General features: G+C 52.4%; 2 protein-coding genes across 2 annotated transcripts in view; both read left to right on the top strand.

Moving 5' to 3' along the window:
* TRAF3IP1 (TRAF3 interacting protein 1) overlaps nucleotides 1-16,986 on the top strand; it is a 54,863-nt gene extending 37,877 nt beyond the window's left edge. The window contains 2 exon segments of the mRNA XM_039228644.1: nucleotides 15,276-15,499; nucleotides 16,730-16,986. Coding sequence (XP_039084575.1) covers nucleotides 15,276-15,499; nucleotides 16,730-16,895 — 390 coding nt within the window. The 3' untranslated portion in view covers nucleotides 16,896-16,986.
* Nucleotides 16,987-19,150: 2,164 nt separating this feature from the next.
* ASB1 (ankyrin repeat and SOCS box containing 1) overlaps nucleotides 19,151-25,412 on the top strand; it is a 33,409-nt gene continuing 27,147 nt past the window's right edge. Inside the window, exons 1-8 of the mRNA XM_039228489.1 lie at nucleotides 19,151-19,280; nucleotides 20,136-20,270; nucleotides 20,698-20,762; nucleotides 21,412-21,513; nucleotides 22,789-22,896; nucleotides 23,533-23,566; nucleotides 24,114-24,216; nucleotides 24,754-24,878. Coding sequence (XP_039084420.1) covers nucleotides 19,151-19,280; nucleotides 20,136-20,270; nucleotides 20,698-20,762; nucleotides 21,412-21,513; nucleotides 22,789-22,896; nucleotides 23,533-23,566; nucleotides 24,114-24,216; nucleotides 24,754-24,878 — 802 coding nt within the window. The remainder of the gene's footprint in view (nucleotides 19,281-20,135; nucleotides 20,271-20,697; nucleotides 20,763-21,411; nucleotides 21,514-22,788; nucleotides 22,897-23,532; nucleotides 23,567-24,113; nucleotides 24,217-24,753; nucleotides 24,879-25,412) is intronic.

Genomic DNA, 25,412 nt, shown 5'->3' with positions numbered 1-25,412 from the left:
GCTCCCCCCCCTCCCCCGCGTGACGTCCCGACTCCGCCCGTGGCTCCCCCCCCTCCCCCGCGTGACGTCCCGACTCCGCCCGGGGCGCTCCCCCCTCCTCCCTGGTGCAGGTGCCCGCTTGCTTGGCGCCCAGCGGGCTTCGGAACTGAATGTTCAGGAGGACGAGAGCAGCCGCTCAGTGCCCGGGCAGTGGAACGTCGCGGAACGTCGTCGGGTGGGGGCGTGCGTCGCGGCTGTGGCCGGCGCGGTGCTGGGCGGAAGTCGCCCTCCCCTTGCTCACTCGGTGATCTCAGCTCGCTAAACGCCAGTTCGGAGGGACGCGCGAGCAGAACGGAACAAATGATCACAGGTGAAGCGGCGCTTGGCAGAATGAAATAACACCGTTCGGAAGGACAGTCGGGGTTTTCGCGATGCTTCTGCAGGAAGAGGGCCGCAGCCTCGCGGAGCCCCCCGCCGCCCCCTCACGCGGTGGCTCCTGCGCGGAGCCCTGCACGGCCGGAGCGCAGGCGCGTGCTTTCCGGCGGCCGTAACACAGGCTTCTGAGGGCAGCGGGGTGAGGATGGCGCCCCTGGCCCGGCTGGGGTGTGAGACCAAGTAGCGCTTCTGGGGGCGCTTGTGCTTTCACCCACAGCGAGCGCTCAGCCTGCTGTGGGCCTGCCCCGTAAAGGGCTTTTGATGTTCCAGGAAGGAAATATCGTGAGAAACCACAGGTTCTTTTCAAAAACGCCGAAGTCCCCTTCGCTGTTAGGTTTGCCCCGCCGCCCTCCCCGCCCGCCGGGGCGGGAGCGGTGGCTGCGGGTTCGTCCTGCCCGGTCAGGCCGGCGTCCCGCGTGAGAAGTAAGGAAAGGCCTACCCAGGTGGCGCGGATCCTTGAAAAGATAAACTGCCTAAAACGTAGCTTACGAAGGGAGCTAGGAAACGCAAACGTGAAAAGCCCACAGCCCTGGAGAGGCCCGCGGAGCACGTGCTGACGCGTGCAGGGGCCGCGCGGCCCGTGGCGGGGAAGCGCCTGGAAAGCGGCCAGTCTGACCTGGAACACGTGGTTAGTATAAAATTCGCAGTGGATTTCGAAGACTTAGAAAAAAGGATAGAAAATATCTCATTAGTAATTTTTTAAACTTAAATTTAATTGTATTTTTTTAAGCTTACTTGTCTTAGAGAGAGAGAGAGAGAGAGAAGGAGCATGCATGGGGCGGGGTGGGGAGGGCTGTCAGCGCAGAGCCGGATGCGGGGCTCGAACTCACAGGCTGTGAGGTTATGACCCGAGCCGAGATCAAGAGTTGGACACTTAACCAACTGAGCCCCCAGGCGCCCTCGTTAGTAATTGTTTTTGGATACATGTTGAAACAATATTTTATTTATTTATTTATTTATTTTTAAGTTTATTTAGCGAGAGAGAGAGAGACTGAGAGTGCGAGCGAGTACGCGCAAAGTGGGACAAGGGCAGAGAGGGAGAGAGAATCCCAAGCAGGCCATGCACCGTCAGCGCAGAGCCCGATGTGGGGCTCGAACCCACACACTGTGAGATTGTGACCTGAGCCGAGATCAAGAGTTGGACACTTAACCAACTGAGCCCCCCCAGGCGCCCCTTGAAACAGTATTTTAGGTATATTGAGTTAAATAAAATGCACTGAAATTAATTTTACCTCTTAGTTTTTAATGAAGCTAGCAGCAACCAGTAGGAAAGAAAATTGCTTAAGCAAATCGAATCGAGTATAACTGTCACTATAGAACTCAGTGCAAAAGCCCTAAACCAGTTTTTGAAAAATCAGTTTTATGGAAGAATAGCATAATAAGAGTTGATGTTAGAGGTAGAGAGTCATGGGGGGTAAAATCCCATGAGAATCATCATTCAGAACTTTCCCCCTTCACTTTCTTTTAGGTGGTTTTTGATGGCCGAGTTCTTCCTTTTAATATCGTTAAATTCCTCATGCTTCACTCTTGGGTTTAGTGTTTTTTGTGTCTTAGTTAAAAAATCCTTCTCTACCCTAAGGTCCGAAAGATATTTTATTCTTTTTTTTTTTTTTTTTAATATTTTTTATTTATTTCTAGGAGAGAGAGAGAGAGACAGCGTGAGCAGGGGAGGGTCAGAGAGAGAGGGAGTCACAGACTGAAACAGGCTCCAGGCTCTGAGCTGGCAGTCAGCACAGAGCCTGACGCGGGGCCGGAACCTGCGAACCGCGAGATCATGATCTGCCCAGTCAGCACGGAGCCCGACGTGGGGCTCGAACCCGCGAACCGCGAGATCATGACCTGAGCGAAAGTCGGTCGCTTAACCGACTAAGCCACCCAGGCGCCTCCGAAAGATGTTTTATTCTTTTTAAAAGATTAAAACTTTGTTTTGACATTTCAGCCCTCAATCCACTTGGAGTTGATTTTCCAGAGTTCTGTGAGATAGAGTGCAGTTTCCCCCCAGTATGAATAACCGGGTTTTCATCTGTTCCCCACAGCCCTGCACTGTTGCCTCTGCCTTATGTGAATGGTATGTGTGCCCACGGCGCTTTCTGGAGCCTGTGCTCCAGAGGTTAGCTGGCTTTTTCTAGAAGGGGTCAGAAAGCACATATTTTCAGCTGTGAGAGCCACGCACGCTGTCAGTGGTACTCAGCCTCGCAAGAGCAGCCCTCAACACGCAAACGGACCAGGCTGGCTAGGCTCCAATAAAATCTTATATATGGATACCGAAAGGCAAATCTTCTAGAACTCTCTTGTGTCACAAAATACTACCCTTTCAGTATTGTTTTCAACTGTTTATTTTGTAAAAGCTGTTCTTAGCTTATGGGCTGTACAAAGAAAAGAGGCAGTGGGCCAGTCTGGAGGCTGTGGTCTGTGTCCCCGGCCCTGCCCTGTTCCGCTCTGCTTTGATTAGCCTTCTATCGAGGCCTTGTATCCGGTGACCTGGCTATTTTGGTCCTTCCCACTCCCATAGCAGCGCTGTAAGCAGCCTACTGAGCACCGTGAAAACCCGCTTGGGAACTTAGTAGGCATGTGATGAGCAGCAGTCTCTCCGGGTACTTGGCCTTCTTTGCTGCCTCGCAGTGAACATCTGTGATTTTTTTCTGTAGTGACTGTGCCCAACATTCGGTAGATTTGTATCTGGGCACTCGAGCTTATTCTGCTCTCAGAAATACTCTGTTTTAAATTGTTTTCTCATCATTGGTGGGTAGAAATGCTGTTGAGTTACAACCACTTCCTTGATAAACTGTCGTTTGAAAAAGACGTCTGTTGATTCTTTGGTGTTTTCTGTGCCGTGGGAGCAGCTGGATACTAACCCAGAGGGTGTGAGACGCAGGTACTGCCGTCTCCCTGGTTCGAGGCGGGGGCATCAGGAGGTTAAGGGACTCGGCTGGGGCCGAGGGAGTGGCGAGCGCCAGAGCTGGGGGCAGGTGCAGCGTGTGGCCCGCCTCTGAGCTCGCGCCCTGCGCTGCGCCCGTGTCACTGTTGCCCTGAGTCCCAGCGGCCTTTCCCCATCTCCGGTCCTCACACCGTCCTGGCCGTTGTCTGGTTAGTCCTGCTGGGCGTCCAGTACCCGGGGAGAAGGAGCAGCGAGAGTAACACCTGCTTCCCTTCTGATTTTCTTTTAAAAGTTTATTTTTTGTTTTTGAGGGAGAGAGAGAGCTCGTGGGGAGGGGCAGAGAGAGAGAGGGAGACACAGACTCTGAAGCAGCTCCAGGCTCCGAGCTGTCAGCACAGAGCCCGACGCGGGGCTCGAACCCACGAACAGTGAGACCATGACCTGAGCCCAAGTCGGAGGCTCAACCGACTGAGCCCCCAGGCGCCCCTAAAGTGTATTTCTAAACTAGTTTCTTTTGTTGCCCCTGCCTGTAGCCTAGAAAATGATTATAAAATGTAAAGCGCGTAAACTTGGAATCTTACGTCTTTTGAAAGATACTTAGCGGTACCTCCGCTTAGAGTCACTGGCGCATTGACTGTATTATGACACCCTGGGGCCAGGGCCCCTCCTCAGACGGTCCTCGCGTTGGCCCTGCATCGGTTGCTTAGTTTCCCAGCTGATTCTCAGGCACAGCCGGGGAGCAGAAGTCGCCGTAGAACTTGTGGTCCCGGTGGTGCCGAGCCCTGGAGGAGCGAGGCGGGAAACTGGCTGCGCTGGCCGCTGGTTCCCGTGCACAAGGCTGGTCCCGTCAAACCCTCGGAAGACCTGGAGTCCTCTTTGCGCGTGGAGAGGACAGAGCCTGTCCCTGCCTGGGTCCCTGGGCAGTGGCGGGAACTGGATTTGGCTCATTTGAGTGGGAAGCTGTGGAGTTGAGGCTAATATGGAAGATTCTTCCTGACCAGTAGGAAACGTGCCCCGCCGTCCTGCCTGGAGGCCTGGGCGTGGGCCAGTTACACGTCCCCCCCCCACCCCCCTGGCTCCCCTGAGTGCATGGGGGCCTGGGCGGATCCCTCGCTGACCCACGTGCCCAGGCTGCTGTGTGAGCAGCAGCGAAGAGCCCAGTCCCTCCCTGGGCATGTTTGCTGACCTCATGGTGCTCCCAGCCCCCCAGGTAGCCCTGCTGTGAGAGGCCTGCGCACCTGGTGATCTTGAGCCCTGAAACCTACATAACAAACACACAGGTGTAGAGAGACAAGGGGAGCGTGTGGTGGGATGAATGTGGGCTAGACACGTGTCCATGGCTTCGATTGCGTGCAGATGTATGGTGGATGCGTAAACGGGAGGGCCACGGCTGGAAGGCAAGGACCTTCCTGGGAGTGACTTCTGCAACCTGAGTTCTTCCCAGTCTGTTGAGTCTGCTCCTCAGGTTTGGTTTTCTGAGGGTTCTCTCGGAGTCTGCTGTCCTGTTCGCAAAATGCCCCTGGTTTTCTCCTCAAGGACAGCACTCAGCACCGAGCCTGGTGTCTTTTGGGGCCATGTGCATGGAGCTTCAGGGCAGGGGGCCCAGACACGAAATTCCTCCCCAGTCGGTGTTTGTGTGGTGTGTGTGGACGCTCTGACCTGGGGTGCGTGTGTGTTTACTGTGTTCACGTCCTGACAGGCTGACCCTCCTCAGCAAATAGTGACATGACCTTCTTTGTCTCTCATCACGCGTTTTGGCTAAAGGTCTCTTTCGTCTGCTCTAACACGAGTAGCCTCTTCTGCTCTCCTTTGCTTTCCATTTGCATAGAATACCTCTTCCCATCCCTTTGTGCCAGTTTGTGTATCCGTAAAGCTGCAGTGAGTCTTGCCAGAAGCACATGGCTGGGTCTTGTTTTTTAATCCATCTGGCAACTCTGCCTTTTGAGTGGAGAATCTAATCCATTTATATTTAGGGTAATTGCTGACAGGTAAGGAGGCACTAACACCGTCTTACTGTTTCCTGGCTGTTTTCATAGCTCTCTTGTTCTGTTCTCTGGCTCTGTCCATTGTGAATTCATGGTTTCCGGCAGGGTGTGCGCCGACTCCCTTCGCTCTGTTTTGGGAGTCCACTGCAGGTTTTTACTTTGCGGTTACCACAAAGCTTACATAAAACACCTTATAGGTAAAGGTCCATTTTGCGCTGATAATAAGTTAACTTCAAAAGTGCACAAAAACTCTTTTTAAAACCCTTTTACTCCCCGTTTTTATGTTTTATGTCACAGTTCGCCTTCTGATACCATGTGTTCATTAACAAATGGTTATGACTGTAGTTTTAGTACTGTGTCCTTTCACCTTAAGAGTTAGGTGGCTGACACCCCTCCTCACGGCGGCCGCGCGCTCCTTGCCGCCAGTGTGATTCCTGACCTGGCCCGCACTCACAGTCCCACCTGCTGCGCCTTTCCCTGCGGCTGGCGACTCGTCTGGGGATTTCCTGTGAGGCGGGTCTGCTGCTCGCGAACCCCTCCTCTCCGCTTGTGTGGGGTCGTGTTTGCGTCCTCGCCTTCATCTCCAAAGGACAGCGCCGTGGGCTCGCATCCTCATGGGCACTTGGTTTCTCTCGGCCTCGAACCGTATCTTCTTGCTCCTTCCAGGCCAGAAATCGGTGGCCTTAGGGGGTTCCTTGTGAGGTGCAGGCTTTTCTCTTGCTGCCTTGAAGATTCTCTGTGTGTTTTTTTCCAGTTCTGTTCTCAGGTGTGTGGAGAAGGCCTCCTGAAGGGGAGTTTGTGTGGTGAACTTGGTGAGCGTCATGAACTTGGAATACCCGGATCTCTCCCCAGACTTGGGGTGGTCCAGCCATTGCTTCCTTGAATAAATGATCTGCCCCTCCTCCTCCCCGCCCCTTCTGGGCTCCGGCAATTCGCAGATTGCTTCCTTTGATCCTGTGCCACAGATCACACGGGCTTTCTTTACCCCCTTCACTCTTTTTGTTCCTTTCTGTTTTCCTTGGGCTGGAGAACTTCAGAGGCCTGTCCTATAATTCACACATTCTTTCCTCCTCATCCATCCTGATGTTGGTGCACTCTCTGTTGTGTTTGTTTCCTTTGTCTCTTCCGCTCCACAATTTCTAGAGGTTCTTTTTCATGATTTCTGTCTCTCTGTTAAACCACTCATTTTTTCCCCTGTATTATCCTCCAGATTTATTGAATTGTCTTTCTGTGTTTTCTTGTAGCTCATTGAACTTCTGTAAAACAACTGTTCTGAATTCCTCACCAGGTAGATTGCAGACCTCCCGTTTTGGGGTCGGTTACTGGATGGTCACGGAGATATTTGGCTGCTGATGTGTTGATGTTCCCCCGATTGTCATGTTCCTTGGAGTCCCGTGCTGCTGTGTTCACCTTGAAGTAGCAGTGACCTCTCCCATCTTGACTCACTGACTTCAGGAGACACGGAACCTTCTGTCAGCCCCGCTGGGGATTCTGATGCTTTTTCAGACCTTCTGTGGACCCACCTGCTGTGTGTTGCTTGCTCCCTCTTGGGACAGAATTCTTTGTGCCTTCTCTCGACCCTGCAGTGCCCCAGGGCGGCCGGGTGCTGACAGCCCCCTTTCGCTTCCCCAGGGGCCGAGCTACAGCTCTTGTCGGTGGTCGCTCCCTGGCCTGCACATTTGGGCACACGCTGGCCACCTGCCCAAGCTCGCTCTTGTTGTCGCCAGGGGCGCATGCAGGGAGCCAGCCACGGGGCGGGGGTGCGTGGGGGTGGGCCCGCGGGGGTGGGGATCCACCGCAAGGTGGACTTTCTGGTGGGGTCTGCAGTGCAGTAGGACTTGTGTCCCTCTGACACACTCTGAGAGTCCTGCGCGCCTCTCTCCCAGCCGCGCCCTGCCTGCAAGTCCTACGGCTCAACACGCAGTGGCCTGAGCGGGCGAGAGAGCCGTGCGCGTCCTGCACGGCGGAGGGGGCCAGGGCCTCCCTCCCAGCCTGTCCCTGTCCCCCGCTGGAGAGATCACGGGCTGAGATCTCTCCTGGCGCTGCTCCATGCCGCCTTAGGGAGGTGAGGGAGGTAGAGTCAGACCATTCCTCTGACCCTCGTAAATATGTCCAAACCCTGCTGGGCTTCCCCGTGGGGCCGGGTGGGAGCCCCGGGCCCTCTCACCCGCGGGTGGCTGTGTAAGCCGGTCCCCGGGACGCCCTGCAGGCTGCGGGTTCCAGCGTGTCGGCTGCCCCACGGAGGGCTCTCTCCTCCTGGGCTCCCTGACACCCTCATGCTCCGAGCCCGAGTCAGGAGATTGTCCCCACACAGTGAGCGAGGGTGGGCGGGCCCCCGGCCCTTCTTGGGCTCTCAGTCACGTGCGGCCTGGAAACGGCTGCCTCCGACGGGTTGCTGTTTTCTACTTGTTTCCTACTTGGGTTCCCGTCTTTCTATTCTGGCCACCGGCTCCTTGTGTATTTTAACAGAATTACAGACTAAAAATCTGCAGCTGGAATGCCTTTTAGAGATTTAAAAGAATATGAGAACCAAAAGCTCATGGTTAGGAACTAATATTTTATTTCTAAAGCATGTATTTTATATCAGTAAGAATGAACTAGAATATGTTCTAGGACTGAAGATCTACCTCTGTCAGATAAATACAGTTCTATTTCGTGGATAGTACACTCCTTTTCATCTCTGCCGCCACATCCAGGGAAGAAGCAGCCTTTCGGCCGAAAACAGGTGGAGGTCAGGGGTTGCAGCACCCTTTGACCATGACTTGCCTCCCGAGAAACTATTCTTGAACAAAAAAAGTCGCTAGTAAGTGTGCTTTTTTTTTTTTAATGTTTTATTTATTTTTTTTTGAGAGAGAGACACAGCGTGAGCAGGGGAGGGCCAGAGAGAGAAGGAGACACAGAATCAGAAGCAGGTTCCAGGCTCTGAGCTAGCTGTCAGCACAGAGCCAGACATGGGGCTTGAACCCATGAACCGCGAGATCATGACCTGAGCCGAAGTCGGACACTTAACTGACTGAGCCCCCCAGGTGCCCCAAGTGTGCTGTCTCTTAAGAAGAAATGGCTTGTATAAACTTAAGCACCCTTCACGATTAGAAGCGTGCAGTGACCTGGGGGTGGGGAGGCGCCTCCGTGGGAGACCGCATGTCTGCGTCAGGCAGTCACCATCCCACGTGGCAGCAAGCGGCTGCCTCTGTCTCCACCAGACTCAGGAACGGGGCTGTGAAACAGAACCCTGTCCGCCTGTCCTGGGGGCTCTAGGCAGCGCAGAAAGAGGCGGGCGAGGCACGGAGGTCTTCATGGGAGGAGACGGGAGCCTCAGTAATTGAGGATGACAGCAGTCTGCCAAGGAAACTGATCCCCCGAAGGTTAACTGTTAGGGAAGAAATGCATATGGTGGCCAGTGGCAAAATACATACCCAAAGCCTGCGTGTGTCCTGCACGTCAGCAATACCCCATTGAAAACAATGTGCATAAAGTTCCTCCTCAGAACCGGGAACAAAATGTAACTTAGCAAGCCATGCATTTAACAAGAGATTTATAGCAACTATTTTGAGAAGCCACAGACTTTTACCAAGAAGCATAAAAGACCTGGAAATAGTCGACAGAGTGTTTCTGGGTGGGAAAACCAATGGGATAGAGATGTTATTTCCCTGAACTTACTTTATAAAGTTAATGGAATTCCAGTAAACATTCAGTGGATGTTCTGGAGCTTGGCAAAGAATATTCTAGAGTTCATCTGAGAGAATAAATAGGGGAGAAGAGCCTTTCATAAAACAGTTTGAAAGGACCAGTTTTCGGCCGGTGTTGCTCTCGCTCCTTGAAGTGGAGAGGGACTGTCGGGCTGGGAACCGGGGCTCGGCGCTTCCCTGCGGCCGCGGGCTCTGCTAGTGTCGCAGCAGCTGGCCGTGGGACCGAAGGTGGTTCTAACCTCTTCCTGGTGTTCAGACAAGTCAGAAAGGCCAGTCTGAAGCTGTCTCTTCTGTGCTGTCCCCTCGCCTGCAGCCGCCACGGTGACCCCACCGGGCCTCAGGCCAAGCCTCCTCCCTCGTCCTTTCCGCAGACTTCCACGACGTTCCTCCTGTCCACGGGCGCCAGTGTGTGTGGAAGGAGCTGAGGTGTAGTGAGCTCTGGTTCTGTGTCAGGGGCTACGAGGTACCTGGTGTGCGTGTTCCTCCCGTCGTCAGAACAACAGCCACCGTTTCTAGAGTGCTTGTTTCGGCTCAGGAGTTGCAAACATCGCTATATTTAACCCGACAGTGATTTATTGGAGAAGCGCCATCGCTGTTTCCTGAGCTTGGAAACGGAATCACAGAGTTATGGTGTCTGAGGTTGTGTAGACCATAAATGACAGAGGTGAGTCGTTGCCCACGTGGCTGTGTGGCCCTGTCTGGGCACGCAGCTTCTCCCACCTGGAAGGTTGCTTTCGACAGCATCTTCCTGACTTGCCAGCAGTTTTCTCTCTGCTGCCCATGAAATAATTGAGCAGATATTACTCATCCCGCGACTGTCAGATTGCGGGAATGCCGTAGGAGTTCATGTTATTTCATATGCATAGAAACAAAATGCTGGTTCATGAAAAGTATTCAATGTCAGTTGGTATGACCATTAAATGGAAAATTGATTGTCATTGTGTCACAAAGGGGAAGACTTACACATCCTTTGGCCCAGCAGTGCCCTCGTCATCGCAGAGCCCAGAGGATCCTGTGTGCACGGGTACTGCGGCTTACGTAAGATGGCCCGCAGTTGTCTGTCTAACACTTGTAGTAGCTAGTATTTCCCGCTAGCATTACTTATTACCTCGCTAGTCAGAATAATCACTTTTCCTAAATAGTTGTCAGAGTCCCAGACCGAAAATGAACAGTGCACACCTGCCCGTAGCTACATGGTGATTCGTAAATATCACGTTGAATGGAAGAGGCAGGCACACATTTCCAATAAGACACTCTGGACAGTTAACTCTGTCAGTCTCTGCTTTTCTCTTGTAACACGCATGCAGGCATTCTCGGCTTGTGAAGAAAATGAACTTTCGGCAGGTTGTATATAAATCAATTCCTGAGGTCACGGGAGAGTATATTATTTAAAGCGAATACTCACACTCTTTGATTTATTATTCCCTCTCTCCACCCGACATTACGCAGACCTTTGTTTATTGGGTTTGCTTAATGTAGGGTAGAGCTCTGCCCCGGAGTGTTTCTGGCCCCTCGGATCCAGAGACGGAGCGGAGGGCAGTGTGCAGACGCCACAGCCCTCCTGGTGAACCCTAAATTCTGCTCCTGAGAGACTTCTGGCAGTGCCTAAGGGTCAGGCTTCTAAGGCATTCTTAGAAAACCAGTACTTTCTTCTCATGAAGCATTGCGATTGAAATTTAAAGAAACAAATCTTTCACGTCCATGGCTTTTCTTTAGAGGACTTAGAATCAATCACTGTAAACTTAAAAATCACCATACACACGAACGCTTACACTTCTGGGGACAAGTGTGCGTATGGTACACGCAGATCACATGAAGTCCCCGAAGTTAGTAACCGTTCACCTGGAAACCCCTGGAAAATCACTCTTCCCGAAGCCCATGTGTGGATCGGCCAGCCAAGCACCGAAACGCTTTCCTGCAGCTGAGTAAACAGTCTGCAGCTCACACGCGGAGCCCAAGGCCACAGGATGGTGGGTCTGTGTCCCCATGGGACATACCGCTGCCACATCCGTGTGCGTCGCCCGTGGAGAGAGAGGCCGTGACCAGGCCCAGAGGTCTCCCCTCCTGGTGAAGAGTTTCAGGGTCTGATTTCATGGTAGCCGGGTAGTTATATATTGATGAAGTGGATCTGGGGACGGGAGTGCTCGGGAAGGAAGGTGTATTTTCGATGAAAGATCCCGTGTCTCTGGAACTGGACCCAGCAGCCTGTGGGTGCCGACACGCCAGGCATGTGTTCCCCAGTAGGCGCCGGAGTGCTCAGAACGTGCCCGACGTCGAACCTTCTGTGGCTGACAGGTCCCCTCGAGGGAGAAGAGCCACGTCACCGCCCTGGAGGCAGGGCACGCAGGTCTCGTACTTCTTTCTGACGAATTTATGACAATGGTTAACGCTCATTGAGGGTTTACTATGTGCGAGGCACCAGGCTGCTTATTTTATATGATCCCATTTAATCTTACCTACAGGATAAATATTATCATTTCCATTTTATTGTGAGGACAGAGGGCTACAGGAAGGTCAAGTCCGGCTCGCAGGGCCATAAAGTTACGAGGTGGTGAGGCTTCGTACCTGCAGAGCACGTGTTCCGGCTGCCCACCCGTTTCCCGAAAGCCAACCTGTGTTCTTGGTCGTTTGGGCGGTGTTTTGGGTAACGGTGTAGTTTCATTGTATCTTGCTCTTCTCTTTCCAGAAATTAAGCATATTTCATATGACTAGTTCCTGTGTGGTGGATATGGTAGTAGACTCTCATATTTCACTATACACATTAGAAGTCTATAAAACAAGGGTATTATAATGGTTACGTTTGTCTGGAAATTTGCTGATACAGCTATACGAGCTGTCTATAAATCAGTCTGTCGTCAGAGGGGTGTGCTTTTAAAGCAAATAATCACTGGCTTATCCACCCTACCCTGCCATGTTCGTTTAAATGGAAGTGCTTTTTTTTTTTAAAGCCAGAATTTTGATGTTTTGCCACAGACTGTTTGCAGCAATAATAAAAGTTTTTCCTGACTGTCATAACCTCAGCCCAAATGCATTTTGTTTTGAGTTCTTCATCCCTTAAAAATGAAGCTATAAAGGTAAGATTAGTGTTCCCAATTCTGCTTGGCGCTGTGATTCACGTGGTAATTATTTAATATTATCCATATTTATATTTATATATGTTTATATGTTAATATTATTCATGTTCATTCACAGCACTGAATACATGGGAATTATTTAATAAGCATTATGAATGGGTTTTAGTAGAATTATAAATTGCTCAATTAAGCCAGTGGGGGATTTACTAATCTGTATGTCATAAAGACAACACTATTTTTTCTTGAGAAGTTGTTCTTTATTGTCTGGAGTTCATTTTAGTCACTTAGCATTTTATTTTAAAGGCATTTGTGTGGCCACTAACTTTTTTCATCAGTTACACTTATTTTTACATAACTGTAGACTCAACATGCAGTTTGCAAGAAATGGTGGAGATTTCCCATGTACTCATTCTTCCCCGCTGATAACATCTTGTGAAGCCATAGTTCAATATCACACCCAGGATATTGACCTTGGTACACTCAAGGTACAGAACAGCCCCATCACCACAGGATCCTTCCCGTGGCCCTTTTACAGCCATACCTACTCCCTCTCTTCCCATCTCACCCCCTCCTTAACCCGTGGTGGCCACTAAGTGTTCTCCATATTTACCATATTGTCATTTCAAGACTGTTCTGTGAATGTGATCATAGAGCATGTAGTCTTTGGAGAGTGGCTGCTTTCAGTCAGCATAACTGTGTGGAGAACCATCCAGGGGTTGTGTGAATCAGTAGCCTGTTCCTTTTGATTGCCCGGTAGTGTTCCATGCTGTGAGTGTAGTGCCGTGTAGCTGTTCACCTGTTGAAGGGCATCTGGGTTGTTTCCAGTTCTCAGCTGCTCTGCATAAAGCTTCTATAAACGTTCACGTACAGACTTTTTGTGAACGTAACTTTGTTCCTCTGGGATATGTGTCCGGGAGTGCAGTTGGAGGCCTATGCTAGTGGTGTGTTCGTTTTTAAAGAAACTGCCAAACCGGTTTCCAAAATCTGTACATCTCACACTCCTGCCAGCCGTGTACGCGTAATCAAGTCTCTCTGCGTCCGCACCAGCCTTTGGTATTGTCGCCATTTTGTTAAAGCTATCTTTGTAGGTGTAGGGTGATACCTTCATCGTAGCCTTGGTTTGCATTTCCCAGATAAGGGATGTGGAACATCTTTCACGTGGTCACTGGCCAGCTGTGTGTCCTCTTTGGTGAAATGTCTTTCTGTATCTTTTGCTCATGTTCTAATTGGATTCCCTGTTTACTTTTTCTTTTACTTTTGAGTCGCGAGACTTTTTATATTCTTTTAGGTACTAGTCCTTTGTCAGATACATGCTCTGGAAACATGTTCTCTCTCTAACCTGTCTTTGGGCCTCTCAACAGGGTCTTCAAATTTTTTGATTGTGACAGAGTGCTTTTTCAGCCTTTCCTTTCACGAGCTATGCTTTCGGCGTCAAGTGTGAGAACTCTTTCCTTGGCCGTCAGTTCCAAAGATTTTCTCCTGGGTTTTTTCCTAAAAGTGTTGTACTTTTACATTTTATATGTACGTCCATTATCCATTTTGAGCTAATTTGTGTATAAGGAATGAGACTTGGGTCAAGGTACCTTTTTCTCTTCTGGATTCCCCATTGCTCCAGTGCCACACATTGAAAGGCTCTTATTTCTTTCATTGAATTGCTTTTGTGCTTTTGTCAAAAACCAGTTGGGCATAGTCGGTGAGGGCCTGCTTCTGGGTTCTTCATTCTGTGCCGTTGGCCTGTGTGTCTGCCCTGCCAGAACCACACAGCCTTGATTACTGTAGCTGTATAATAAGTCCTGAAATTAGACAGACTGATTGCTCCCTCTTTCTTCTTTGGTAAAAAAATATATATTTTTGCTATTCTAGGTCCTTTGTCTCTCTGGATGAATTTCAGGATAATCTTGTCTGTGAATCTAAAAAGTTTGGTTGGGATTTAGGTAGGAATTTTGTTAAGCTTATATATCAGTTTGGGGAGAATTGACGTGTTTACAGTGTTTGAACCTTGCAGTTTAGGATCATGGTCTGTCTCTCCGTTTATGTTGATCTGCTTTGGTTTCTTTCATCCACATTATGTAGTTTTCGGTATATAGGTTCCGTACATATTCGGTAAGATTTACACCTATGTATTTCTCTTTTTTGTTTATGTATACAATTCCAAATGACACTGTATTTTTAATTTCAGCATTCATGTGATGTCAGTATATATAGAATTGATTTTTGTATACTTATCTTGTATCCTGCAACCTTGCCTAACTGTTACCAGTTCTGTGAGTTTTACCTTTTGTTTCTACTCATGTTTATTCAACAGTCTCTGTGTGCCAGGCATTATGTTAAGGCTTTCCATGTGCTTGTCAACGTCCCGTAGATAGTAGAGCCAGAACCTTGACAAGCAGGTTTTTTAGTCACTTCATATGTCAGTTTGACAGGCATATAAGGAGAACCTAAATGGGCCACAGGGTCCCTGACCTCCTGGATTCTGCAGTCTGAAACAGGCATTAGAAGTCACACAGATGGTTATATGATAAAAACAAGTTAGTTAATTAAAGTTTGATTAACAGCATTTGACTCCTCCCGTAGGTGGGTAAAGCAGTGACACCTTAGCCCCATGGAGCGCGAACCTGCAGGGAGTGCTTCCTACAGAGTCTCTGATATCCTGGGGATGGTTTTCCAAGAAGCCAAACTATTCATTGGTTCTTGTCAACTTAATCGATTTTTGAAATTCAGAGATGTCTGTGAGAAAAGCTCATATGTAGAGAATTATAAACGGTTGTCAAAGAGCCCAACAGCGCCTGCGCAAAGACGGAATGAAGTTTTCCAGTTGCCGCTGTCTCCTTCCCTCCTTTGTCTGCTCACTCCATTCAAGGAGTGAGCTGCAGGGGCAGAGCGCCTTTCTGCCAGTCTGTCTGGAAAAATCGTCAGTGCCCCAAGCTTTGATAACAGTAACTACAGTAAGCTTCTGGTCAGTTGGGGAATAAATCTTACTTTATAGAAAGTTAGCCCTCAGACAGTCTTCTGGGTCAAGACCCCTCTACCTATGAGAAGGGAAGGTGGGACCCTCGGCGGGCACAGTGTACGCGTTGCCACAGCTCGGGGCTGCGGCTGGCCCGTGGGTCATGCTCGCAGGAGTGAGTAGTGGGTCCCGAGCGGGAACTGTCCCCACTCCCGTGTCTTTCCGCCCTCGGCAGGCCCCCAGGAATGAGGATGTTTCCTTCTCTCCCCGTTCTGCCCACTGACACAGGAGAAGTTGCTTGTCTCCGAGTCAGCGTGGAAGAAGGAGAAGGACATGGTCTCCACGGAGATAGAGAAGCTGCGCGTGTCCATCCAGACCCTGTGCAAGAGCGCGCTTCCCCTGGGGAAGGTCATGGACTACATCCAGGAGGACGTGGACGCCATGCAGAATGAGCTGCAGCTGTGGCGCAGTGAGAGCAAGCGGCACGCCGAGGCCCTGCAGCAGGAGCGGAGGTCGGCGGGGGGCCCCGCATCTGCCCGGGGCCGGGGGCATCTCCCAGGGAACCACCACCCTCCCCGAAGGCCATGTTTTACTTCTGCATTCATATCCCAGCATGCACTTCCTTGTAGCCATTAGGAAAGAGCTGGAGTTAAGTGTCACAGGTGAATAGACGCAGGCAGGAAAAAATACGGGCAACTCTGCAGGATGGGTGGGGTGTGTGTGTGTGTCTTGCCAATGCTCCCCCCCCCAATTTTGTAACTGTAGTTTGAAAGTGTTTTAATTCTTTACTCCAAAAGAAACATAGGTGAATCCGTTTTGAAGTTGCTACTGTGAAGGAAGTATAACCGCTAAAAAGATTTATTTTAGGGAAATGTGTGATGTTCTGTATTTATAATCATTCCAGCATGAAACTATATCAATTGTTAATGTTTTTGTTCAGAAAAGTATCTGATTGGACTCAGCGATGTATCTATAAGCCCATATGATAAGAGCTGTGTTATAAGGAAGCTGTACTCTTTACCAGTCTGCTTATTCTTAAAAAGTGCCCTAAGATTTTAAATTACAACATGATAGGAGTTAGGGAGTCTCTGGGAACTTTCTGGTGCTGGGTCCAGCATGGTAATTTGTTAGCACTTCTTACGTTTAATTGGCGTCCTGAAAAGTAGCACCAGATATCTCTTCCTTCCAAAAACTGATGTTGCTTTACGGCAGGATGGCTGGACACCACCCCTCTTTGTATTTACTCTGTATTTATATGCTTAAAAAAAACTAAAGGGAAAGGCTGATTTGACCTCTGCTTTTCCAAGGGCGTTCTAGACTTTTCCTGGCATGTAACTCAGGACTTGAACAAGTGAGTCCGGCAGGTGGTGGTGGGGGGTTCTGAGGGGAAGCACTTGAAGCTGGGTGAGCCCACCCCAGAGGAAGGTGAGGGGCATGGAGGGCTGCCCGGGGCGGCCATCTCGGTGGCCGTGCCCTCCCCAGGGCTCTGTGCAACGTATGTAGTTTAAGGACCTTACAAACATTAGGCTCCTTTGTGTAATCTCGTGTTGGACTTCATTTTGGTCGTGGTGAGGCTATGAGACCCGTTTTTTTCCCAGGCGTGAGGCTTTCGTCCCTTCACGTCATTACCGGAGCGCGTTTATACCCTTAGCCCTTTGCTCCAGACGCCGTGACTCCCTTATGCTTGCCTCCCTGCGTCACGGAGCCGCGGTGGCACTCACGAGCCTGTGTTGTCCCGCCAGCATCACGGACTGTGCGGTGGAGCCCCTGAAGGCCGAGCTGGCGGAGCTGGAGCAGCTGATCAGAGACCAGCAGGACAAGATCTGCTCCGCGAAGGCCAGCGTCCTGAGGAACGAGGAGAAGATCCGGAAAATGGTGCACAGCATCACTTTGGGTTCCAGAAGGTGAGCGCTCCGATGCCTCAAAGCCGGCCGGCCGCCTCGGCCTGAGAATAAAAAGGAAGAGAGCACCTCACTCCTCTCTAAGTTCAGTTCCCTGAGAAAATGAAGTTTTCGGTGTCTTCCGACCGAAGCGAGGCACGGTTCCGGGTGGAAGGGCCATGTTCTCATACCTTCCTCCCGCCGGCGTTTCTCCGTGTGTCTGCGGCGGCCTGCGGGCTCAGCTCTGGGCCAGAATCCTCCCGCAGGTGAGGGGCGCTGGTGCGCCAAGGGGGGCCGGCGCCCCCGCTCCCGGGTTTCGGGTGTCGAGTGGGGCTCCGAGGGGAGGGTGACTGCCCTTCGACCGGCACTTACACGCGCAACGGGGTCCGAAATGAGCACAGGGGTCATTTCAGCCTGTATCTCTAGAAGGCATGCGGGAGGCTCTTAAGCCTCTTTCCCACGGCCCCGCTACCTTATGTCATTCTCTCACGGGCCCTGTTGCCTCTCGCTTGAGTGTTTCCAGCCTTAAAGTTCAGAAATGTGAGGTTTCAGTGTGTCCTTGGCGGACATCTGGGCCCCGGGCTCTCCCCACGTGGGTGGCAGTGAGCCCCGTGGGGCCCTCCCTCTTCTGCGCGTGGCTGTGCGTTCCAGGGAGGCAGGAAGACTTCGAGGGACGCACCAATTGACACCATTTGTTTTATGTTACCGTTTCTTTTGGAAATTGTTTTTTAAAGCAAGGTTTTTTTAAAAAACATAGTTTATATTGAGTTTTTCACATGCAATATTATAAATACTTATGAAAGTCTCGAGTTTGTATGTAAAGGGTTCCACTGGTTAGAGACCTGCAGGTCTTAAGTTCAGGGTCCTGAGACTGTTATTTCTAGATATTTCTTGTGTGAACCGCGCAGTGCCATTTACACGTTAGAATTGCCCGAGACAGTTCTGCTTCTTTAAGGATTAGCACAAATGGCATGGGGTGGGTTTTCTTACTGTAATTTCCAAAATACATCCATTTCTAAGGTAGTTACACGATCTTCCAAGCTGAAGAAGTTTGGCATCATGTTATTAAGTTCTGCCTTTTGACACATGGGCCATCTCCCCGTTTCCACTGCGCACCATTAAATTGTGCGATTAGATTGCGCTGAACACATTATTGGAGGCGGCCGGCCAGCCAGTTACCTGCCCGTCATACACGTCTCTTTCCTACTGAGACTTTAGCCACCACCCTGAAGGGACTGTTTTGCTTCAAGATGTCTGCCTTTTATGAATTTGTATATCTGAATAGAATTTTTGTGTTGCAGAAAAAAAAAATTGCATACATTTTATGTGAGTCAAATTTTGTATGAAGTAGTTTATCAAACTGTATCATAAAATTTATTTTTGTTTTATACATAAATCATTAAAAACAATCACATATTTTTTCTAGAAGTGTCTGGGTTGTGCAATTCAGTTCACACCTGGAAAAAACATGTATAAGCACTTGGGAGTTTTTTTATTTTCACCTGTGTAATACTTGTTTTTCTGGTGAACAAATTTCAGGGAAATTTACCTTTTCATTCATATTGTGACCCTTCCCCCTCTTCTGTGTAAATTGAAGCTTTATAAGCCAGGTAAGCATTTGTCAGAAACTTGAGGATCATTCCTGAAGTTGTAGAAAGACTCTCTGCACGTGATTATGACTGTATCTTATCACGGGCACATTGAATCCTCAGCTTATTTATAACTTTGAGAAAATACACAAAAGGGATGATTAAGTGTCTTCCTCTGCTTTGGCTGACATTTCCAGGAAGTACTGAAGTCACTGCAGGAATTTTAATTTAAAAGTTGAGCTGACACTAATTTATATTCAAAGAAAGTACATAAAACTTCGGAAAAAATAATTCAGGACTAAAATCTGAGCGTTCTACTGTGATATTCGTGCTTATTTTTCTTTTCAATAAGAAAAAAATTTCAACTTAAAAAAATAACGACTGAAATCCGGGAAGAGGGATGATGTCATTGAGCGTCGCGGAGTGCCGTGTAGGATTCCGGGTGGTCTGGGACTGCATTCCGCCGACAGCGCCCGTGAAGTGCACTTGGACTTGTTTGCCAAGGGGCACGCAGCTCTCGGAGACGCATCCTCCGGCCACGCGGGGTGTCAGGGCCCGGAGCGTCGGGACCGGCTCCTGAATGAACGGGGAGAGGGCACGGGTCACATCCTCGGGCCACGCGGGGTGTCAAGGCCCGGAGCGTCGGGACTGGCTCCTGAATGAACGGGGAGAGGGCACGGGTCAGAGACCTCGGATGACCAGAAGCCGCAAGAATCCGCCCAAGCGAGGCCGCGCACGAGACCGGGTGTTTGGCCGGTCCCGCCGCTGGGGAAGTCTGTCCGCACAGAGCGGGACTCGGAGCCCAGCTCCGGAACCTTCCACCGGTACCGGCCATGCAGGGAGCGGCTCACGTCGGTGGGGGCGCCTCCTCTGCGCGGGCTTCCGCGCCGTCCGCCCAGCAGAGGGCGCGGGTGAGACCGGGAGTCGCGAGGCCCCCTAGCGGCCGAGGCCGGCGCCCGTCTCCCGCGCGGTGAGCCCGGCCCAGCTCCTGGGCTCCGCCTTAGCTGTCCTGTGATGTGCTTTATGAATAAAAAGCTTTTATATTTTTCTAGGTGTTTTGGGAAGTACAGTTTGCACAGCCGTACAGGAGTGCAGAGCCAGGCCCCACAACAGCCCCCATTTTGCTCATTACCAGTGTTTTCATAAAGGGGGATTGGGAAGGACATTTTTTTTAACTTTTTTTTTTTTTTTTTGCAAGACGAGAGAGAGTGTGAGCAGGGCAGGGACAGAGAGAGAGGGAGACAGAACCTGAAGCCGCTCCAGGCTCCAAGCCGTCAGCACAGGGCTTGGACGTGGGGCTCCAACTCATGAATGAGCTGCAAGGTCATGACCTGAGACCAAAGGACGCTTCACCGGCTGAGCCCCCAGGTGCCCCAGGGAAGGACGTTTCTTTAATTCAGCTAGAGAAAAGAAATTTAAATGGTTTTGAAACTATAAAAATTTTTAAGCGCATATTTAGAGCTGAGTTCCGAACTGATGGCTTCTTAAACCAAGCAAGGAGATCTTTCTAGTAAGAAACTGGGGCTCAGAAAGTGAAGTCCATAAACTACACGGAGGCTATGCCTGCTTAGCCAGGGAGGGATCTGGGCTTTGTAAACCAGTGGGATCAAAACCCACACTGCCCTCCCCGGGCCAGAGCCCCCAGTGCGGCGCCCTCGCCCACGGCCCCCTGTCGCCAGCCAGGCAGGGCACTCAGGGCACGGCCTCCTGCACCGTCAGGCACCTTCACGGCGTCTGCTCTGCCCTTCAGGGTGCTCGCAAGCCGCCCACTCGGGTCTCAGAGAAAGCCTTTCAATGCTGCCATCGCCACGACCGTAACGAGTCAGATGGCACTTAAGTTTGCCCTCCAGAGCCTTCGTCAAAGCCGGTGCATGGCTGGTCACTAACAGCTAGTGTGTGCGGGGCTCCCTTCCCGGTGGACGCGAGTGTGGACGCAGGTGCTTACCGTCCCTCCTGTACTTGCGGGGTGCTGCTGCTCCCCTGGGGGTGGGCCCTGCCCTGACGGGCTCTGGCTTTTCTCCAGCGTCCCCCCCCTGGTAAGGACCACGTGGCGTGCGTGGTGGTGTGTGGCCGTCGGGTCATCAAGGGCGCTGCAGTCAGTGGAGCTGTGTGGCCGGATCGGGGCTGTGCTGTGTCGACCTCGACCCCACTTCACTGTGGACAGATGCGGGGATGGGTCTGAATTCATCACTGGTGGAAGGATCTTGCCAAAGAGGCTCTGTGAGTGGTGTTGCCCTGAAGGGAATTGCCAGCTGGCCTGCCTCGTGGACATCGTCTCCAGCCACCGTCCGGAGGAAGCTGTGACGGTGGGGGGGGGGGTGACTCTCGCCTGGCTTGAGTGTGTGGGCAGGACCCACACACTGGAGAACTGACTCAGCACGTGGAATAGGAAACGGGCCGGCCCTCACTCGGTGAAAGATGGCGGGGAGAGTCAGGACGTGACGGGGGTGCGTGGCCTCGGTGGGAGCACCGTGGAGACCCCCGTGTTCTCTGGTGAGGCCGGGCTCTGCCACCTGGGGAGGCGACGGAGGAGCTGAGGCCCGGCTGGCCCAGGGCCACCGGCTGCCGGTTGAGGTTCCATCGATTCCCTGCAGGACACCCTGTGACTGTGAGGTGGGAAAATGATTTTTTAATATTTGTAAATGTATTTTATTTTATTTTTAAAGTATTTATTTTGATGGGCCCCTGGGTGGCTTAGTCGGTTGAGCTCTGCTTTTGGCTCGGGTCATGGTCTCATGGTTTGTGAGTTTGAGCCCCGCGTTGGGCTCTGTGCTGACAGCTCAGAGCCTGGAGCTGCTTCAGATTCTGTGTCTCCCTCTCTCTCTGCCCCTCCCCTGCTCATGCTCTGTCTCTGTCTCTCAAAAATGAGTAAACATTTAAAAAAGGATAAAAACAACATGTACTCTATCATGGAGACTTCACCGGCCGGTCCCTGGAGAGCCTCATTCTCTGCAGGCCTCGAAGAACGTCCCGCGGCAGTGCCTGGCTCCCCGGCCCGGCTCCCTGCTCATCTCCCAGTCCCTGGCCATGGAGAACAGCGCCACAGTGCCGAGCCTTGTGCGCCCACCCAGAAGCGAGGCCACCGGGTCCCTGGGGAGGGGTGGTGCCCCTCCCCTGCTTGCTCTCTCTCTCTCTCTCTCTTTCAAAAATAAATAAACATTTAAAAAGATTTTTTAAATAGTTCTATTTTGGGACACCTGAGTAGCTCAGCTGATTAAGTGTCAGACTCTTGATTTTGGCTCAGGTCATGATCCCAGGGTCTAGCCAAGCAAAAGGAAAAAGCAGATGGCACGCTGGTGAAAATATTTGCGACATCTCTAACAGAGTTGATATTCATAACAGACAAAGACTTTAATTAATAAGGAAAATACTTATGGCCCAACTGAATGATGGAAGAAAGACAGACTCAATTCACAGAAGATCCGATGACGAAGAAGTGTGTGAGACCGACGTCGAACCTTCCTCTCAAGAAATAACGCAGCCAGGAGTCTGGAGTCCAGATAGGGCAGAGTTGGGCTGGAGCCCCAGGGCCTGCGCTCGGCCTGCGGAGGCTCCCTTCCTAGCTCATGACTTTGGCAGGTGGTCTTAACTTCTTACCTCACTTTCCCCTGTACTGGGGTTAATCCACATGGCACCTGGTTTGGGGGTTATTGTCAGAGGATCAGTGCACTGCCGGTTATGAAGTACAGAGATCAGTCAGTGGCACGCAGGCCGCTCCACGCGGGTTTTGGGTCTCCTTCATGACCCGTGTTAGTTTCACACGGCACAACGTTCACCTGGTAAAAATCAAAAAGACCAATAATACACGGTGTGGTTGAGAATGGAGTGGTGTAAATTGTTCAGTATTTTTAAAGGGTGTTTTGGAAGTACGTCTGAAAATTAAAAATGGGAAATATTTTTCTGGCCCAGGAGAAGGCTGAAGCAGACACATGACCACCACATACTGTTTAGCTCAAAGATGGTGTGGCTGTTCCAGATAGATAGTGAGCTCCCCATCACAGGAGGTGTGCAAGCAGAAGTGGTGGACCACTTCTCAGGGGTGCTGTTGAGGTTTCCACTGGATGCTCCTGCAGCTGCTTCCCAGCCTTGCCCAACCCCAGTGAGACCAGCCCTCCATCGCCGTCTCCACCCCAGCCCCTCACTGCCCTGTCTGCTGACTTGCAACACGCCACGTCCCTCGTGTACAAAGGCTAGAGCTTCGGGCCTCAGGGGAGATGATCTTCGGGAGCCCCTGGAGGCTGAGCCGGGCTGTGGTTACCCCCCCCCCACGCCCCCGTCACCGCTCGGAGTTTGCCTGGAGAGGCCCGTCTGGCCGCTGGTGCCCTCCTCCAGCCGGGAACTTCTATCACCTCTGCTGCCCGGAAACCCGCCTGCGTCATGGCCCTGGGGCACCGGGGGAGCACTGCCGGCAGCTCTGGGGGGAGGAGCCTCTCGGAACAGGTACTGACTGGGACACGCGCCCTTGCCAGTGTTCCTGCGTCACCTTCAAGCAGCCTGGTTGAGGTCCTTCCGGGGTTTTCCAAAATTGTCATTTACACCTGGGCGAAGCTGTCTTCTGCGATCACACGCCTGGCGCGGGCTGGGCGCCTGAGCTGGGTGCAGTCACCCTGGGCTTTGAACCTCAGCCAGGGCTTGGGATCCCGGCAGGGAAGTCCTCCCTCTCCCGGTATGTTGGGGCGGCGGGGAAAAAGAGCTCCTGCTCCTGGAAATTGTTTACAAGGATGCTTTGCTCCCACTTTCTCACGTGAGTGTCTCCAGGGTGAGGAGTCAGCCCTTCTACCCATTTTACAGGTGAGAAAACCAAGGCTGCAGGCGCACGTTACAGGCCTCCACCAGCTCAAATCCCAGGCACTTTGGGGGTAAGTGGGCCGGGGCTGAGCTGCACAGCGGGGGGTGGCCCCGGGGGGGCCCAGGGGGCAGCTCCGGAGGGTGGTGCTGGCGGTGGGGCTGCTGTGTCCCATCATCCGAGCACAACGCTAAGAAAGCCCCTGCTCTGAGGGACCCCAGCGCGCTGCCCGGGACCCGGCTGTGCTCCAACCACACCCAGGCCAGACCCACAGCCACCTGTTGCCGCAGCCCCTAAATCTGGGCGAGTCCGTGGGGGCCCCTGGTACCTTAGGGACCCGTGAAGGTGTTTTAATTTCTTTTATAATCAGGACAAAAGGGACTTTTAGGTCAGCGTAGATGTTTTAACACATACCGTTAACATATTCATCTTTACATCAACACAAGTGTAAAATGTGGTTCTTAGTGTGCTGTGCGGAGGAAGGGCCCACGAAGACACAGTGCCCGCAGCCTGCGTGCGCACCGGGTCGAACCCGTCCCCGCGGCTGCGCCTGCCCCGGGCTGAGCTCCCTGCGCTCTCCCCGCGGCCTTTCCCCTTCAGGGGTTACGGGCCCGAAGGAAACAGTACAAACGCAGGATGCTTTTAAAAACAGAAGGTTCAAAAACCCCCTCTTACAGCCCAGGTTTTTAGCGTCCGGCTTGTTGGGACGGTTGTGAGATCAGGACCTTGGCCATGGGCCCGGCTCTCGCAGCCCGGGTGCCCCAACCCGCTGTCCCCCCACCGCCCGTCGCCAGGGCGCCCCGGTGCCCCAGCCAGAGCGGCCGCCCGACCCCGCCGGGCTTGTGCCGCAGGCTCGGCTCGTGTCCTGCAGGACCGCACCCGCACTTCCGCGTCTCCCCCGTTCGCCACCTGCCCAAACAGCCGTGCGTGCTGCCCGCCGTCTTGGCCCCTCGGCAGCGGAATGAGGAACGAAGGTCGCAGCCTGTAAAGAGCAAGGTGGTCTCTGGGGGCTGAGGCGGACCACGTGCGGCGCCGCTCCCCCTCCCTCCCCTCTGCGGGGGCCCCTCTCCGGCCGCCGGGCTGCCTGGCGCACCCAGACGCTGGCCCCTGATGGCCTGAGCGCTGGAGCCGCCTGCACCCACGAGTGTCACACTTCCGGGCCTTGTGCGTGGCTTCATAGTAAAGAATTGTTTTAATGTTTATTTTTTACACGTTTCTTTTTGAGAGAGACAGACAGACGGCAAGCAGGGGAGGGACACAGAAGCCGAAGCCGCTCCAGGCTCTGAGCTGTCAGCGCAGGGCCCGACGCGGGGCTCGAACCCCGCATCAGGAGAGCACGGCCTGGGCTGAAGCCGGACACTTAGCCGACTGAGCCCCCCAGGCGCCCGCGAGACCTCGGCGTAAAAGCAGAGGTGGTCAGTGCGAGAGTCACCACTCACCTATCTTTCCGTGCCCCCGAGCTGACTTCCGTCCGGACCCCCTGTCCCCGACCGTTGCTTCGCTCCCTCCAGCCGGGCCGGGAGTCGTGGCAGCTCGGAAGCTGGCGAACGTGACAGAGTGACACCGACGACAACACACGCTAACTTAGACGCGTGCGCCGTCTGTACCCGTTACGCTGACGAGGGCAAAAGACAACGTGAGGAGATTCCTTGCAGGATTCAAAAGCCACCCTCGGCCCCGCAGAGCGCGCACTCCTGTCACGTGGGGGCGATGTCGGCGGGGGGCTTCGTGTTTACTGCACTACCGCTCGGGAAACGCGTGAAAACAGTGACTGACAGTCACGTCGGGACCCCCTCTGCGAATCGCGGCCGAAGCGGGCACAGGAGTTCCGCAAACATCAACCTCTTCTACGATTAGGATTGTCTGGATGGAGTTGGAGTAACGACTTCTCTGTATTGTTTCCAAATTGTGTGCTGTGCATCTTTGATTCGCCGATGTTTTTAAAAAATAAATGCATTCTATCCCTGTTAATATGTATAATTCACCTCCCCCCCCACCCCCCGCCGCCGACCGGGGAGGAGACAGTCTCAGGTTTGTCCTCTGAAGGGGATTTGGGGCGGGAGGGTCTCCTTGTGCGGTGGCCTCCCCCCTGCCGGCCCCTCCCCCCGCCGGCCCCTCCCCCCGCCGGCCTCCCCCCCGCCGGCCCCACCCCCCGCCGGCCCCTCCCCCC

Source organism: Hyaena hyaena, unplaced genomic scaffold, assembly GCF_003009895.1.
Source record: "Hyaena hyaena isolate Hyena2069 unplaced genomic scaffold, ASM300989v1 scaffold_31, whole genome shotgun sequence".
In the NCBI taxonomy this organism is placed as follows: Eukaryota; Metazoa; Chordata; class Mammalia; order Carnivora; family Hyaenidae; genus Hyaena; species Hyaena hyaena.
Note: the sequence above shows the minus strand (reverse complement) of the source record. Positions and strands in the feature narration are given on the sequence as shown.